The sequence below is a fragment of the Dreissena polymorpha genome, chromosome 10 (assembly GCF_020536995.1).
Source record: "Dreissena polymorpha isolate Duluth1 chromosome 10, UMN_Dpol_1.0, whole genome shotgun sequence".
NCBI classification, from domain to species: domain Eukaryota; kingdom Metazoa; phylum Mollusca; class Bivalvia; order Myida; family Dreissenidae; genus Dreissena; species Dreissena polymorpha.
The window spans coordinates 12254988-12273527 of NC_068364.1; the positions used below are offsets into that span (position 1 = coordinate 12254988).

General features: G+C 37.4%; 1 protein-coding gene across 3 annotated transcripts in view; it reads right to left on the minus strand.

Annotated features, from left to right (window-relative positions):
- The window catches only part of LOC127847174 (mitogen-activated protein kinase kinase kinase 13-like), a 40713-nt gene that overhangs the window by 16156 nt on the left and 6017 nt on the right, over positions 1-18540 (minus strand). For all 3 annotated transcript variants that reach the window (XM_052378890.1, XM_052378889.1, XM_052378891.1), the window contains exons 2-6: positions 12642-12853; positions 8891-9135; positions 7745-7928; positions 4844-5035; positions 2372-2530 (exon numbers count right to left, since the gene is read on the minus strand). In XM_052378890.1, coding sequence (XP_052234850.1) covers positions 2372-2530; positions 4844-5035; positions 7745-7928; positions 8891-9135; positions 12642-12823 — 962 coding nt within the window. In that variant the 5' untranslated portion in view covers positions 12824-12853. The remainder of the gene's footprint in view (positions 1-2371; positions 2531-4843; positions 5036-7744; positions 7929-8890; positions 9136-12641; positions 12854-18540) is intronic.

Here is an 18540-nt window from a genome sequence, read left to right on the forward strand (position 1 = left end):
TCAAATTTAATGCAAACAATCTTCCTTGAACGAATGACATTCTTGTGGAAAATTTGTCATTTTGCCAACCTGTGACCACCCACCTTCTCAGTATGTTTCTCACAGTATTTTATTCTAACTAAATAGCACACAGGGGTATAATTTAAGAACCACCTCAGGGAAGGAAAATGCCTTACCATGTTCAACTAAACTCTTCACTTCTATATACATGTAGATCCATACAAGTTCATAACTATTTGTAAAATTATTTTTTTATTGAAAAGGAAGAAATCAGATGAAAATCACACCCCTGGAACATTATCCATTCATTGCAATTTTCAAATAGTTCTGTTAAAACCTCTTTGTTTCAGCTATTGCATTGGAAACCTTAGGCGTTGTGTCCTTTTCCATGAAAGAACCAGAACTTAAGAGAATTCAGAAGCAGAGAAGCGAACTCATGACCTCCCAGTTGCAAGGCTGACACCATATCCACTACACCATGACCCTCATTCTGGGAAAACTGTGCTAAATGAATGTGTACATGTATAAAGTCTTTAAACAAAATATTGAATAACAGCGGACAGTTTCATTTCTGATTAGCCTGTGAGGGCTGCACAGGCTAACCTGGGTCAACACTTAACACACATGCATTAAACCCACTTTTCCCAGAGCACGGCACATTCAGCTGTTGACTTGCTTCATAGTCACCTTATGTTTGAGAAACATTTCTTGCTCAAACTAGATGAATTAAAAATAATTATTTTATGTGAGGAGTTTTAAATGTTAAAAGGCAAAAAAAACACAAAGGTCTTTAAGATGATAATTACATATTTTTATTTTTTTCAATCGTTTACAGCAGTGTCAAGGCAAAATAACTTAACTGCAAGCTTTTGCCATGGAAACGTGTTGAGTTCCATACAAAACCAGTTTTAACAGCTCTATGACACAAGATTGACTTTCTTCAAAGTCAACATTTCTCCCCACATTGACCTTGATATTTACGAAGAATTGCAACTGGGAGATACCTTCAGATGCCAAAGAAATGTCGAAGGAAAGGAAATGTTCGCATAAATATGGTATAAAACATACAATTCTGACATTATATGATATTCCTGAAACAAATATGGTTTGTTTAATTAAAATTCTCAGTTGCAGAATGGTTATGACATACATTCATTTGTGAAAAGTGTGGATGATCTTGCAAACGAGCAGAAACTACACATTTATGCAGATAATTAATATATTTATACATTTTTCAATTAAGCATACATGAAAAAATTTCTATGCTTTCAGTTTGTATATTCCTTCTACCCAGTTTTTAAAAATCCTTTTGTGAATGACTTATGAATAGAGAATGGTATTTGTTCTGGTTTTCCAAGGGTAAATAACAACACCTCAGTGCTTATATTTTCTTAATTCCACTTCTTACAACTAATTACCATCATACATGCATGTATAATGCATTTATGTAAAAATCTATAGCAAATAAGTGCTGGTTGATTGATAATTAGTTTCCTAAAATTGAAATTTGAAAAAAATTGGTTCACGAAAAATAGGGTGGGTGGGGGTGGAGCACAGATGATTGAGGGTTAGCGACTTGAAATCTCTGAGAATCCTTAATTATTTAGCAAATATTTTAAAAATTGATTTTGGATACAGAATACCATTCGGAAATATTCAATTTAATAAACATAACATCAAAATCCAAGTATATACTTTATCTCTATATATAATGTTTTTATGGGTTGGCAGGGTATGTGGCTTTGATGCAAGTACCTGTGATTAATACACTATATCTCTATATATAGAATGTATTTATGGGTTGGCAGGGTATGTGGCTTTGATGCAAGTACCTGTGGTTAATATACTATATCTCAATATATAGAATGTATTCATGGGTTGGCAGGGTATGTGGCTTTGATGCAAGTACCTGTGGTTAATATACTATATCTTTATATATAGAATGTATTCATGGGTTGGCAGGGTATGTGGCTTTGATGCAAGTACCTGTGGTTAATATACTATATCTTTATATATAGAATGTATTTATGGGTTGGTAGGGTATGTGGCTTTGATGCAAGTCCCTGTGGTTAATATACTATATCTCTATAGAATGTATTTATGGGTTGGCAGGGTTTGTGACTTTGATGCAAGTACCTGTGATTAATATACTATATCTCTCTATATAAAATGTATTAATGGGTTGGCAGGGTATGTGACTTTGATGCAAGTACCTGTGGTTAATATACTATATCTCTATATATAGAATGTATTTATGGGTTGGTAGGGTATGTGACTTGGATGCAAGTACCTGTGGTGACTAATGGAGATTATATTTGGGGGGGGGGGGTATTTATGCACTGCATCACTAATGGATTCTGTAAAAACGTACCAGATATCGACCTTCTCGGAACAGAGTTCATTGCGAATTACTTCAGGGGCCATCCACGCAACAGTTCCGGCAAACGACATCTTTGTCGACTTCTCGTTCCATGTTTTACTTGTCCCGAAATCTGAGATCTTCACTATATCATTCTTTCCTATCAATACACTGTGAAATAGAAATATAGGCACATTAGACTTCATCACACGATGTGGCTTATATTTTAACCTTGTCAATTCATATTTAATAGTGTAGGGCTCTGAAAAAATGGGGTTTGACGCATGTGCATAAAGTGTCTTCCAAGATTAACCCTTGCAGTTGCACAGGCTAATCCGAGAAGACACTTTCCACTGTTATTAGTGTTTTTTCCAGGCTGGCAAAGGGGCATGGCGCACTATTTTAAACAGGGCATTTTAGAGCGCAGTTAAGGCAAAAAAGGGCAAAAACATAAATGTGTGAGAGTTGACAGAATGACACAGGTTCTGAGCATCATGCCCCAGAAAATCTTGTTCATTATGTGCCAAAACAACACCAACAACAATGAAAATGGAAGCAAATGAAAGTTGCTCATGATCATAAATCAGTAAAAATGGGTTAAAATTGAAATATCTGTGAAACAAGAGCACCGCATAACGGGTGCCAGCGCTCGTCTGCGGATGCAGTTTTGAACAAGGGCTGTTTGTAAAACATGCATGCCCCCCTATATGGGCTATAAATTGTAGTAGCAGCCATTGTGTGAATACGTTTTTTGTCACTGGTGGTGGTGGTGGTGGTGGTGGTGGTGGTAGTAGAAGTAGTAGTAGTAGTAGTAGTAGTAGTAGTAGTAGTAGTAGTAGTAGTAGTAGTAGTAGTAGAAGTAGTAGTAGTAGTAGTAGTAGTAGTAGTAGTAGTAGTAGTAGTAGTAGTAGTAGTAGTAGTAGTAGTAGTAGTAGTAGCAGTAGAGTAGTAGTAGCAGTAGTAGTAGTAGTAGTAGTAGTAGTAGTAGTAGTAGTAGTAGTAGTAGTAGTAGAAGTAGTAGTAGTAGTAGTAGCAGCAGCAGCAGCAGCAGCAGCAGCAGCTGCAGCAGCAGCTGCAACAGCACTAGTAGTAGTAGTAGTAGTAGTAGTATGCATTACAAAAATGCAGTTAGGCAAATGCTGTAACGATAAATTTAAACTTATTGCATTTGTTTCCCCTGTATATAGGTAGATATAAAAGTGTATTACCTCCCCTGTCCTGCTTATATTTGTATTAAGCAACAGAATTAAACATTAACACAATATTTAATATACAAAATATACAAAATATGGGCTGTCTGTTGTAGTGGCAGCCATTGTGTGATACGTTTTTTGTCACTGTGACCTTGATCTTTGACCTAGTGACCTCAAAATCAATAGCGGTCATCTGTGAGTCACAATCAATGTACCTATGAAGTGTCAAGATCCTAGGCAAAAGCGTTCTTGAGTTATCATCCAACAACCATTTTACTATTTCGGGTCACCGTGATCTTGACCTTTGACCTAGTGATCTCAAAATCAATAGGGGTCATCTGCGAGTCATGATCAATCTACCCATGAAGTTTCATGATCCTAGGCGTATGCATTCTTGAGTTATCATCCGGAAACCATTTTACTATTTCGGGTCACCTTGACCTTGACCTTTGACCTACTGACCTCAAAATCAATAGGGGTCATCTGCGAGTCATGATCAATCTACCCATGAAGTTTCATGATCCTAGGCATATGCATTCTTGAGTTATCATTCAAAAACCATTTTACTATTTCGGGTCACCGTGACCTTGACCTTTGACCTAGTGACCTCAAAATCAATAGGGGTCATCTGCGAGTTATGATCAATGTACCTATGAAGTTTCATGATCCTAGGCCCAAGCGTTCTTGAGTTATCGTCTGACAACCACCTGGTGGACGGACAGACCGACCGACAGACCGACCGACAGACCGACATGAGCAAAGCAATATACCCCCTCTTCTTCGAAGGGGGGCATAATAAATGAAAGCTTGTCAGAATTATAATTATTTTTATTTTTTTAGAGGTCACAGTGACCTTGACCTTAGACCTAGTGACCCAAAAATGGGTGTGGCGTGTAGAACTCATCAAGGTGCATCTACATATACAGTTTCAATGTTGTAGGTGGAAGCACTTTGATTTTAGAGCCAATGTTAAGGTTTTAGCACGGCTGACGGCAGACGACGAGCTGGCTATGGCAATACCTCAGGTTTTCTCCGAAAATAGCCGAGCTAAAAAATTCACGTACTTTCCCCTAAATTTCCATGATTTACAAACAGCATAAACCTACTAGAATACAAAAGACATGTCAGCTATGTTGATAGGTCTGATACTTCAAAATTTTCCATAGTATTTAAAATATTTTAATATATTAAACAATAAGCAAAACTTACAAACAGATGAATGATTCTATTTTAAGTGCCCTCTTTCATGAGTATACAAAACTAATGTTGCATAATCATTAATTCAACATACTTTGGTGACTTCAGGTCTCTATGAATGATCTTGTGGCAGTGCAGATAGTTCATCCCGCTCGCAATCTGCTTCGACCAATCGAGAACGAGCGATACCGGAAGTTCCTTTCCGTCCCGTAGGATCTCGTAGAGTTGTCCGTACGGACAGTATTCCATGATGATACAGTAGCAGGGTGCCTGCGTACACACACCCCTGGTAAACAGAACATTGAATTTGTATTGATACAAAGTAGTAGAATATAGAATGTGTCAGTGATGTAAACTCTTTTATGAGCCTTTCTATGGAATAAAAGGGGCTTATTGCAAGTGCATAAAATGTCACCACAGTTTAGCTTGTGCAGTCTTCAAAGGCTAATCTGGGATGACACTTTCCACTTTTATGTAAATTTTTGTTTAAAAGATTCTCTTCTTAAAGAAAATTGTATAGGGCAAAAAGTGTTGTCCTTAATTTATCTTGGGAAACACGTAACGCACTTGCATTTAGACCTGAATCCCAGAGCACTAATATTGAAGTGATTAAGTTTTCTCACAGAATTGTAATGAAATTCTGATAAAATTGGATTTTCAAAGAAAAAATTCATACATTTTAAAAGAATAAAACAAGATATGTGTTTGTCAGAAACACTATGTCCCCTTCTGCGCCGCTTTGAAGCTATATATTTGACCTTTGACCTTGAAGGATGACCTTGACCTTTCACCACTCAAAATTGCAGCTCCATGAGATACACATGCATGCCAAATATAAAGTTGCTATCTTCAATATTGCAAAAGTTATGGCAAAATGTTAAAGTTGAAGCAAACACACAAACCTACAGACAGGGCAAAAACAATATGTCCCCCACTATAGTGGGTGGGGGACTATAGTGGGTGGGGGACTATAGTGGTTGGGGGACATAAAAAGGCGCTCAATATATGAGCCCAGGTTTAACCTATACTTTAAACTAGAAATGGCGCGGCAGAGGCCGACGCGTATCCCCACGCCGCATGTTTGACCTAGGGGCGCCCCAGGGTTGGTAATGGGGCCATGCATAGTTGAGATTGACCGTATTGTCACAAGAGACGTTCAGTATCAATTAGAAGTGAATCAGTGTAGAAATGAAGACGTTATAGTAAAAGGCAATTTTGGGTGGGCGTGGTCTATGTGGGCGGGGCGCCCCAGGGTTGGTAATGGAGCCATGCATAGTTGAGATTGACTGTATTGTCATAAGAGAAGTTCAGTATCAATTAGAAGTGAATCGGTGTAGAAATGAAGAAAATTATAGTAAAAGGCAATTTTGGGTGGGTGTGGCCTATGTGGGCGGAGCGCCCCAGGGTTGGTAATGGGGCCATGCATAGTTGAGATTGACCGTATTGTCATAAGAGATGTTCAGTATCAATTTGAAGTGAATCGGTGTAGAAATGAAGAAGTATTAGTAAAAGGCAATTTTGGGTGGGTGTGGTCTATGTGGGCGGGGCGCCCCAGGGTTGGTAATGGGGCCATGCATAGTTGAGATTTACCGTATTGTCATAAGAGATGTTCAGTATCAATTTGAAGTGAATCGGTGTAGAAATGAAGAAATTATAGTAAAAGGCAATTTTGGGTGGGTGTGGTCTATGTGGGCGGGGCGCCCCAGGGTTGGTAATGGGGCCATGCATAGTTGAGATTGACTGTATTGTCATAAGAGAAGTTCAATATCAATTTGAAGTGAATCGGTGTAGAAATGAAGAAATTATAGTAAAGGCAATTTTGGGTGGGTGTGGTCTATGTGGGCGGGGCCCCAGGGTTGGTTATGGGGCCATGCATAGTTGAGATTGACCCTAATGTCATAAGAGAAGTTCAGTATCAATTTGAAGTGAATCTGTGTAGAAATGAAAAAATTATAGTAAATGGAATTTTTTGGTGGGTGTGGCCTATGTAGGCGGGCGCCCCAGGGTTGGGATTGGGGCCATGCATAGTTGAGATTGACCCTAATGTCATAACAAAAGTTCTGTATCAATTTGAAGTGAATCCGTGTAGAAATGAAAAAATTATAGTAAATGGAAATTTTTGGTGGGTGTGGCCTATGTTGGCGGGGCGCCCCAGGGTTGGGAATGGGGCCATGCATGGTTGAGATTGACCGTATTGTCATAAGAGAGGTCCAGTATCAATTTGAAGTGAATCGGTGAAGAAATAAAGAAGTAAATGTAAAATAACCTAAAAAAATAGTGATAATTTCTGACGCGGCCCCACCCCAACCGCTATAACTTTTGACCCAGGGGTCAGATCAAAATTCCAAATAGTGCAGGGTCGCACATATGCTCATAGCTACCATGTGTGTAAGTTTCAAGGTTCTAGTGCTTTTAGTGTAGGAGGAGATAGTGGCCAGGACGGACGGACAGACAGACAGACGGACGGACGGACGGACGGCGGAGATAACCACAATATCCCCACCTTTTTTTCAAAAAGCGTGGGGATAATTAAAAGGGATGATATTGGAGTGATTCAGTTTTACGGGAGTTTAACAAAACTCTGATCATAAGTCATCTTAAAAGGATTTTCAAAGAAAAGTCTCACAGTTATACCTACTTGAAAGGGTTGATAATTATTTGGGCGATTCAGTTGCCTCAAGTTTATACCTACTTGAAAGGGATTATAATCAGGTGATTCAGTTGCCACAAATTTATACCTACATGTACATGAAAGGGATGATATTCAGTTTCTGCAAGTTTATACTTACCGGTACTTAAAAGGGATGATATTCGGGTGATTCAGTTTCCGCAAGTTTATACTTACTTGAAAGGGATGATATTTGGGTGATTCAGTTTCCTATAGTTTATACTTACTTGAAAGGGATTATATTTGGGTGATTCAGTTTCCGCAAGTTTTTACTTACTTGAAAGGGATGATATACGGACGATTCAGTTTCCGCAAGTTTATACTTACTTGAAAGGGATGATATTCGGGTGATTCAGTTTCCGCAAGTTTTTAATATCCGTCTCCTTGACGTCCCTCACTTTCTTCACAGCAACTTCCTCCCCGTTAAGTTTCCCAAGAAACACCGCCCCCTGGGCCCCGCTACCCAACCACTGGAGGTCGGTTATGTTCTCGAATGGAATTTCCCAGTCGTCTGCAATGGAAACAAGACACTAAATTATATGTTAGGCATATCACCCACTTCCCAATTTATATCACTGGCCAATTAATATCTGACAGTGCAAATACTTCTTAATATTCACTTTTTTGTCATACATTACTGCTAATAAGCAAAATGTTTCAAAGGAACACTAATAAAGTGAATCAATTGGTCAGCTTATTTCACAAATTGGTTTTTTATCATATGTATAGTATTTTAGGTTGATGTGGAGTCTTGTATTAACCCATTTATGCCTAGTGGACTCTCCCATCCTTCAAAATTGGATCAATTTATTTCCAAAATTAGGGATCTCTAGTATATTTATTTCTATATTTAGAATATATCTTACAGAAATTCCTCTAAGCAAACAGCGCACACCCTGATGAGACACCGCATCATGTGGCGTCTCATCTGGGTCTACGCTGTTTGCCAAGGCCTTTTTTCTAGACGCTAGGCATAAATGGGTAAATATAGATTTGTTTGTCCCGGTTGAAATGTGTGTATTTGTATTTGTACCATAATGAAATTTATTGGCAGAAAAACAAGGCTTCAGAATTCAGACTTGCAGGATATCAAGGGCAGCTTAATACTATATGCATCAAAACTACAGATTTCTTTGAGAAAACTATCCTTTTCCAGGTAAATTTGGAAAAAAATTCAATTGCGGGATTTGGAATGGTTTTGCCCATAAAAGTCCACTGATCTGGGAAAAAGCAATTAAATATAACTCTTAAAAATAATTCAAATTATAAGAACAAAATCATATAAATTACAGTTATATACATGGTTTGATGTAATTGAAACAAAAATGAGACATAATAATCATTAAACACTTTCTTTTTTTAAACATTTCATTTTTGGAAATGGGTCTGTTAAACCAACCTGTAGATCAGGCTGAAAAAAGCTTGAAAAATTACTTCAATATTGAGTTTTTTTTCAAAACAACAAAGCCTTACCTGAACTGTCTTTCTTCATTTCCGCCACGGCTGCCTTTCCAATCATTGTCCAAACGGGCCGTAGACATCCCAGCAGTCCCTCGAAGAACCCTCCCTGCGGCGCCGTGTAATCTACGCTACCGATGTGGCGCTGATGGCATGGTGTTACTGGCGCTGAGTGGGCAGTGGGGGATACATCAGAACTCGAGGAGTTGGAATGCTCTGTCAGGCTGAGTTGGTCGATGTCATGGTCCAGACGGAGCATACTGAAATGAGGATTGTGCATTTGCTGATTTTTTTTATACATGCAGCGATTTTCTTCCTTCTTTATAAAGTACCGGAAAACGGCACTTTCCCAATTAGGAAAACAATAAAATTTCCCGATAGCTGTAGAAAAAATTCCCAATTGAAGGTTTCCCAAAAAAATTATTATTATTATTATTTTATTTTTATAAATAGAATGCAACATTTATTAACATTCTGCATGCAGCTCTATGGCTTGAACCTAAGTAAATATAATATTGACAAGATGACAACACTTAGTTATCAATTTAAAATTATTTGGGAGCAAAAAACCAAATACACGAATTTCTCAATATGAGGACTTCACAACATCAATTTTCCCAATTTCAGGGTTTTCCCATTTTTCAAAAAAAAATTTGCTCATGGTACACTGAACCAAAAAAATATTCAAGATGAAGCAGATTGGAAATGATAATTGACATGGTCAAGACTTACAAAAAAAAATATTGTTAAATTTTTGCTGAAAGTAACAATATTTCATGACCAGTACCACATAAAATATGTGGCCCAGATGGGGGCTTGTACCATACATTGTAAACAATAATTTGTAACTCTGAGAAAGTACTGTATTTATTGTATATATCTCTAATTGATGACTATGATGTTCTTCATGGGGAGCATGTTGCAATGGAAAATGAAAATTCATAGAATTTTGTAATGAAAATGTATCCATACATGAACTTTGTAGATAAACCCATGAAGGAGTTTTTTTTAGATATATTATCATCATCTTGGCACAGATTACTGGACACGAATTGAGAGCACTTCTAGTTTCTGGACATCACTGCATTACAATTTATGTACTAGAAATGGCGCAGCAGAGGCCGACGCGTAAACCCACGCCGCATGTTTGACCCAGGGGCACCCCAGGGTTGATAATGGGGCCATGCATAGTTGAGATTGACTGTATTGTCATAAGATACATGTATGTTCAGTATCAATTTGAAGTAAATCGGTGTAGAAATGAAGAATTTATTGTAAAAGGCAATTTTGGTTGGGCGTGGTCTATGTGGGCGAGGGCGCCCTAAGGTTGGTAATGGGGCCATGCATAGTTGAGATTGACCGTATTGTCATAAGAGATGTTAAGCATCAATTTGAAGTAAATCGGTGTAGAAATGAAGAAGTTATAGTAAAAGGCAATTTTGGGTGGGCGTGGTCTATGTGGGCGGGGCGCCCCAGGGTTGGTAATGGGGCCATGCATAGTTGAGATTGACCGTATTGTCATAAGAGATGTTCAGTATCAATTTGAAGTAAATCGGTGTAGAAATGAATAAGTTAATGTAAAATAACATTAAAAAATGAGTGAAAATCTCTGACCTGGCCCCACCCCAACCCCCATAACTTTTGACCCAGGGCAGGGCATAACACTAAGGCACGTCCGAATGACATTCACTGCCTGTACCTAGGTCCGGGCTAGCCAATGTCCCAGGAACATGCCCGACCGGTCGTGTGTATTTTGGGCGGGATTATGTGTTCTATATCAATAAACTGTGTTTTAAATAAGCTTTTCAAAGATGCAGAAATCTTAATACAGTATGATCAGATGACAATTAAATCCCAGAGTGAAGTCGGAGACTACAAACAGATCGTAACTCGAAATATATTTGGAACCCCTTGATTGCAATCAAAAAGTGGCAGACAATTCAGAAAATCCCCGGCGGTTTTCCTGGTAAAACACATCAGTACCTATTTTTAAACAGAATTCCGCTAGATACGGTTTTGATTGGTTTCCTCGAAGTGAAGTGTTTTCTCGATAAAAATACGTCTTAAACTAAAAGCCGGGATCGCCCAGGATCGTCCGGGATCAATGAAGGTATAAAACTCGACATTAACACAAAGTTACTATAAAATTATTAGTTATTTACCAATTTTAAATAATTTTAATTTGTTTGATCGATTAGAATTGTTTTGACAATCTTTTTTACGCAATTCAATTAGCAAAACTAACATTAATGATTGATCCCGGCTTTTAGTAGAGAGTTAACCCTGTACAATTGTTACGACTACCGTAACACGTTATTTTGTGACACCTAAGATTCACTTACCATTTGTCGTCAGACGGCGACCGCTGCAATCTATGTAAAAAAGGTTTTAACATTCATGTTAAGTTTGGCTTTACGGGTGGGGATGGGGGATCCTCGGATAAGAAAAGAAAACAGAAGGAGGAAAGTAATAGAAAGTATGAGGGGAAAAAAACAAGGAAATTTCTCCCGAAATGGCGTAAAGATTACAAATAGATGTCTTAAGTAGATGAATATTGAATTTATTAGCATTAGTTAGGCAAGCTAATAAGAATGATTGAATCATAATTGCGCATCTCCACGCACAAGAAAATACAAGTTGAATGATAAATATAAAGGTTTTGATAATATTTGGGTCAGGGCACATGAAAAATTGGTCAGGGCTAGTAGGTTCTGCATTTACTAGCCCGAATGGGCTAGTTGAAAAAAAAGTTAGTGTTAAGCCCTGCCTGCCAGGGGTCAGATCAAAATTCCAAAAAGTGCAGGGTCGCACATATGCTCATAGCTACCATGTGTGTAAGTTTCAAGGTTCTAGTGCTTATAGTACAGGAGGAGATAGTGGCCCGGACGGACGGACGGACAGACGGCGGAGATAACTACAATTTCCCCACGCTTTTCAAAAAGCGTGGGGATAAAAAACGTTTGTCAAGCATCAAGATCTTAGGAAAGGAAAATTTCTACAGACATCTGGAATAACAGACCCATACATGTATATAAACCATGTCCCAAGTTGGAGTAGAAACCCAGCTATTTTACATGTATCTCAACATCCAAAAGAAAACGACTGGAAGACACCTATTGACTTACTGATTGCCAGATTACTGATGTGAATTAACCATAGGTTTAGTACTAGACACTACTTGCAAATGGAATACAGAGGGATAGAGATGGATTCACTGGTATCTAAACATAATTTGTAACTCCTGTGTATACTTTAAATATAACGGTTCAAATAATAAAAACAAGAACTAAAGAATCATGAAATCTGACCAACTGTCAGGGATGCCAGCATACGGGCTATTTTTGACTCTTATCTTTTGGGTTTAAATAAAGACCTGCTCAACATCAACATCAGTGGCCTCACTCTGGGAAAATGCTGTTTAACCCATTTATGCCTAGTGGACTCTCCCATCCTTCTAAATTGGATCAATTTATTTCCAAAATTAGGAATGTCTAGTATATTTATTTCTATATTTAGAATATTATACTACTTACTGAATTTCCTTTAAGCAAACTCCAGTTTAGGCGGAAACTGTAGTATAAGATTAGCCTGTGCAGACTGCACAGGCTAATCTGAAACAACACTTTTAGCATATGAATCAAACACTGTTTCCACAGTGCAAGGCTGTAATAAAAGGAAACATATACCTTTTCGGATTGAGAATGGGACCGAATTTTGGCCCCAAATATGACCCCCCTCCAAAAAAAAATCCCTGTGTTGGCCTCACCTGTTTGAGAACTCGAGATCTGAGCTACTGGTCATCAGGATATGTACGTTACTGGGACTATGTCTGCTGTACATGGGCTCGTCCTTCTTGGGGATGTCCACGACCGCCGATGCCGGGCGAGACGTCGCCATTCTGCGAGAGACGACCTCAGCTGGCAGAGCCAGGTTGCGTTCCAAGGTCATTGTTGGTGAACAGACGCTGGGTTATTGATGCTGTGAAAAAGGGAAACAAAATATAACTGACAGAAACTAAATTATATTTAAAAACAATTGCAGAAGCCAATTTTATAAATATTGATAACTTTAGCCAATCCAAAAGATTCCTCATTTGGTTAAAGATAACCAAAGTCAAATACTTTAATGGCTACATTTAATCCAAAAATTAACCAAAACGCGCACCTGTTTTGATACCTTTTTTTCTTTCAATGGCTACCCAAAAAAGATATCCTAAAAGTGAAGATGAACGAAAGTTATCCCCTGGATAAAGAGTTATCCAGATTTATACAATTGGCTACATAAAGCGTAATGATGTTTTCAAGGTCATTGTTGGTGAACGGACGCTGTGTTATTGGTGCTGTAAAAAGAAAAACAAAATAAATTATAATTAACAGTAACAAAAAGGTATTTTACAAAATTTCCAATGTAACTGTTGGTGGGTAACAGCTCAAATTTTCAGCCATGTGGATTATTGACCTAAACAAGGCGGTTGTCATGATCCCTTGATATTTCTGGTGATTTATAGGGCATGAAAACAGGAATTTAGAGAGTGCATTTGAAGTGCATGCAGAGGGTCCATTTTTTTTAATCGCAAATTTCATGAAAATCTTATGTTTTATTGCCAACCAGGAATTGTAATTGACAAATGCCATTTTTGCTATTGGTATAACACTAATGTAGCTGAAAAGGTTCAGGGAAATAGCATCGAAAATATCTCCATGAGACACTGATTTTTCGTAACTTTTCCCAGGAAAATGTTGTAAGCCTATATCTTTATATGTTTGAAGTAAGTCAACTGTACACATGTTGTATTGTGAAACTCAAGTTTTAAAAAGCTCTTTTTCTATAAAATAATTTTGCAAATTAAGTTGTAATCAACTTCACAAAATGTTCATGTCTGCCTTCAAAATGTTGAGTGTTATTCTGTGAAATCATTCTTCATCACAAACGTGTTGGTAATTTCAAGATTCAAACCATTTTAATATTAAAGAAATTATTCAACATGAACTTCCTTTCATTTTGTATACAAAATGTACAAGTATGAACAATGACATTATCTATGAGTTATGACCTTGAAATTTGTATTTTAATAATTTGATAAGGTTACAAACATGTGGGGTTCTATAAATATTCTTCAACATAAACGTTTTCTGAAGTGCAATTGTGTTACATGTATTTAAATATCAATTTTCCAAAATAAGACAAACTGGATCATGACTATGTTTTCTTTTAATGTTTCATCATAATGATTTTAAATGATGTCAAATCGTCCTAAATGGTTCAAAAACATATCTTATACTGATAAATCACCAATACATGAAAACAACTCAGTATAATTACCTGACAATTGAATAATAACACTTAAAAATCCTCATGACATCAGAATGCATGAATTCAACTCAAGTGCTGAAATAAGTCACTAAGCTATAAACAGAAATAATATCAATTGCCAAAGCATGGTGACAAATCAAAATTTAAGCATGGGCACTCTCTGGTAGCCTTCAACATATCACATTTCGCTGTGAGATCATCCCACGCTGGCAACTTGATACTAATTAAATTGCGTGCTAATGACAAAGACATCATTCAGTTTAGTTGTATGTAACCATGGTCTATACTATGTAACCCCATTTGGTTTAGTCCACTTATCAATTGAGTTAATGTTTTCCTTTCTTTTGTTTGGTGACTACTTCAGTTCTTGTGGCTCTTTCTTTTCCTCGGTGTTAATTTACAGGTATCATTTTACGTTTTCTTTTATTCTGATAACTTAATACATTACAATATCGTCTGTGAAATCAATGTCACAGGTTGCCATGGTAAAGAAACAAAGAGATTTGGGTAAACACCAGTTCAAAGGAAAGATCAACGAACAATTCATTTTCAAAACTTATTATTCATTAACAAATTGAAAACAATGGTCCTAAGTAATTTTGGAACATAAAAATTGTTTTCAGTTTCAAAAATAAATGAATTCCATTCATAGACAAATTTATAAGTAAAAAACTTGCAAAAAAGATTCAAAATTGTAAATACTAGTAAGCTGTCATGGAAAATATATTTAAAGCACTTTGATTTATAGCTTCTTGTTTATTTGTGAGTACTTTCTTATGAGAATGTGCAATAACAAATGAGCTGTGCTTTGAGAAAAAAGGACTTAATGCATGTGTGAAAAGGGTAGTCTCAGATTAGCCTGTGCAATCCTCAGAGGCTAATTATGGATGAAATTTTCCGCTTAACCTGGGTTTTGGCTATGAAGAGATATGTTTTAAATGTAAAAAAAACTAGAGCTTTGTCACAGACGTGACGAATACCCCCACATGCCGCATTGACACATAATATTTTGCATGTCGTCTTCACAAAAAACAGCGGACACCATGATCAATTTTTAAAACGCACTAAGTAACCCCATGACCTAGTTTTTGACCCAGAAAGGCCCATGTTCTAACTTGGCCTTAAGATCATCTCCATAAAACTTCTGACCATGTTTGGTGAAGATCGGACGTAAACTACTTGAATTAGAGAGCGGACACATTCTGAATGTTAAAAAACGCACTAAGTGACCCCATGACCTAGTTTTAGGCCCGGAATGGCCCATGTTCAAACTTGTCCTAGAGATCATTTAGATTAAACATGTGATCAAGTTTGGTGAGGATTGGATGAAAACTACTTGAATTTGAGAGCGGACAACATTGTGATGTTTAAAACGCCCTAAGTGACCCCGTGACCTTGTTTTTGACCCGGCATTACCCATATTCAAACTTGCTCTAGACATTATCAAGATACAACTTCTGACCAATTTTGGTGAAGATTGGATAAAAACTACTTGAATTAGAGAGCGGACAACATGGTGAGGTTTAAAACACACTAAGTGACCCCGTGACCTAGTTTTTGACCCAGCATTGCCCATGTTTGAACTTGACCTTCACATGATCTAGTTACAACTTTTGACCCAGTGTGGTGAAGATCGGATTTAAACTACTTGAAATAGAGAGCGGACACCATGCTCAATGTGTAAAACGTACGAAGTGACCCCGTTACCTAGTTTTTGACCCAGCAAGGCCCATGTTCGAACTTGGCCTAGACATCATCTAGATACAACTTCTGACCAAGTTTGGTGAAGATCGGATGAAAACTACTTGAATTAGAGAGCGGAGGACAAAGAACCCCATCCATCAACAAGTGGCAAAAAAAGCTACCACACCATCTCAAGGGCTCTTAAAGGGACTTTTTCATGTTTTACTAAATTGACAAAATTGAAAAAAATTGTTTCAGATTCGCAAATTTTCGTTGTTGGTCTAAGCGTTAGACTCTTACTTCAGGGGTCAGTGGTTCGAGCCCAGTAACTGTTGAGCGTTAAGTGTTTTTCTTTCTCAAATTTTATTCTTTTATTACTAGAGCCAGGGCCCTCAATCTATCAAATCTGAAAAGTATACTTTATTCCCCTTTTGAGGGGGAAAATTCCCCCCCCCCCCCCAAAAAAAATTTTTTTTTTTTTTTTTTGTTTTTTTGTTTAATAGGAAGATGTGTCTCATCTCATGATTATTATATCTCAATTCTATTTTAATTTAATCTTTTCAAACATACTAAATTATGAAAAATGCAATGAATTTAGTGCAAACATGTACAAATGTAATAATGAGAGAGTAAGTGAAAAAAATCCCCCAAAAAGGGAAACGCCGCGAAAATTCCCCCTCCTAAGGGCTGTGGACCACTTCCCCCAAAGTAGTGTGAGGGCGCTGGGAGCTTTTAAGATCCAATGTTTACATTTATCAATATAAAGCATTTAATGACAAACTTCAATACATGCCAAAATCTGTGAAAAGGTCCCTTTAAAAGTGATATGAATCGATTCTCTGGAAAACTCACAAGCAACAAATTATAGTAGTAATGGTTAACATGACACCGTTACTTGCTCGCTGAAAATTCCCAGTGGTGACGCAACATGCATATTGCATGCCATCAAAACACCACGGCTCCAGTGGCTCAAAGTCCATACCAATCAATACTGCACTTGAAACAGCCAACAGCCATCTCTAATTAATATTTCATCAAGAAAAACATCAAATCTTCAAATGAACCTATCCCATTTTCATTTCTGCACCTTTGTCAACTATCGATTTTGTCATGAAATTGTTTTCCCATGCACTGCAGCTTATAAGAGAAATCAAGGGCCATGCGTGCCTGGTAGTAATCTGCGGTTCCATGCAAGAAATAAAGATATTTAGTGGCGATAGATAAATCAATGGCTAAGTGGTTTTTGCATCCGCAGCAGCAGATAAAGGTGACTTTAGACCATTAAGGGAGCGCTGAAGCACAAATATGCTCTTTGTACTTGTAATTAAGATACAAAATTAAAGTGACTTTTTATCCCCACGCTTTTTGAAAAAAAGGTGGGGATATTGTGGTGATCTCCGCCGTCCGTCCGTCCGTCTGTCTGTCCGTCCGTCTGTCCGTCCGTCCTGGCCACTATCTCCTCCTACACTAAAAGCACTAGAACCTTGAAATTTACACACATGGTAGCTATGAGCATATGTGCGACCCTGCACTATTTGGAATTTTGATCTGACCCCTGGGTCAAAAGTTATAGGGGTTGGGGTGGGGCCGCGTCAGAAATTATCACTCATTTTTTTAGGTTATTTTACATTTACTTCTTTATTTCTACACCGATTCACTTCAAATTGATACTGGACCTCACCTATGACAATACCGTCAATCTCAACCATGCATGGCCCCATTCCCAACCCTGGGGCGCCCCGCCCACATAGGCCACACCCACCAAAAATTTCCATTTACTATAATTTCTTCATTAATACACTGATTCACTTCAAATTGATACTGAACCTCTCTTATGACAATACGGTCAATCTCAACTATGCATGGCCCCATTACCAACCCTGGGGCACCCCGCCCACATAGGCCACACCCTCCCAAAATTGCCTTTTACTATAACTTCTTTATTTTTACACCCATTCACTTCTAATTGATACTGAACTTCTCTTATGACAATACAGTCAATCTCAACTATGCATGGCCCCATGATCAACCCTGGGGCGCCCTTGGGTCAAACATGCGGCGTGGGGATACGCGTCGGCCTCTGCCGCGCCATTTCTAGTTTTACAGTAGCTACTTTTCAGTTTTTAGACAGAAATAATGAAGTACATGTAAAGAACTTGAAAGAAGCAACACAGATTAATTTGTGTCTGGGCATTAACATTTCTGAATAGAATGAAACAAAATATTGCAATTATAGAAATAAAACATAAACAAAAAAAAAACATTTATGAACATAGTGAATTAATGAAGAATACACTCAAAAAAAGAAATGATGAATACAATAAAATAGTTGTATTTTATTTACTTAAAACAATCCTTTTCAAAATGCATGATCATAATAAATTAAGTAAATGCCTACAGTACTAAAATATTGCACAAATTGGAAAATAATTCAAGTATGCAATGGGCTTTTATGCATACACTAAAGTAAGTACATATACATTTATATACGTTTTTCCATTGGGAAAGGGACCCCCTACCGGACACTAATTTGAATGAAAAAAAACCTAAAGGTCATCAAATGAGGAAAAGATCAGTAAGAAAGAACTAAATAATTTTAATTAAGCTAATATTATGATTTCAACATCATTTAGCTATCATTATCATTTCAACATCTACAGCTTTTTTGG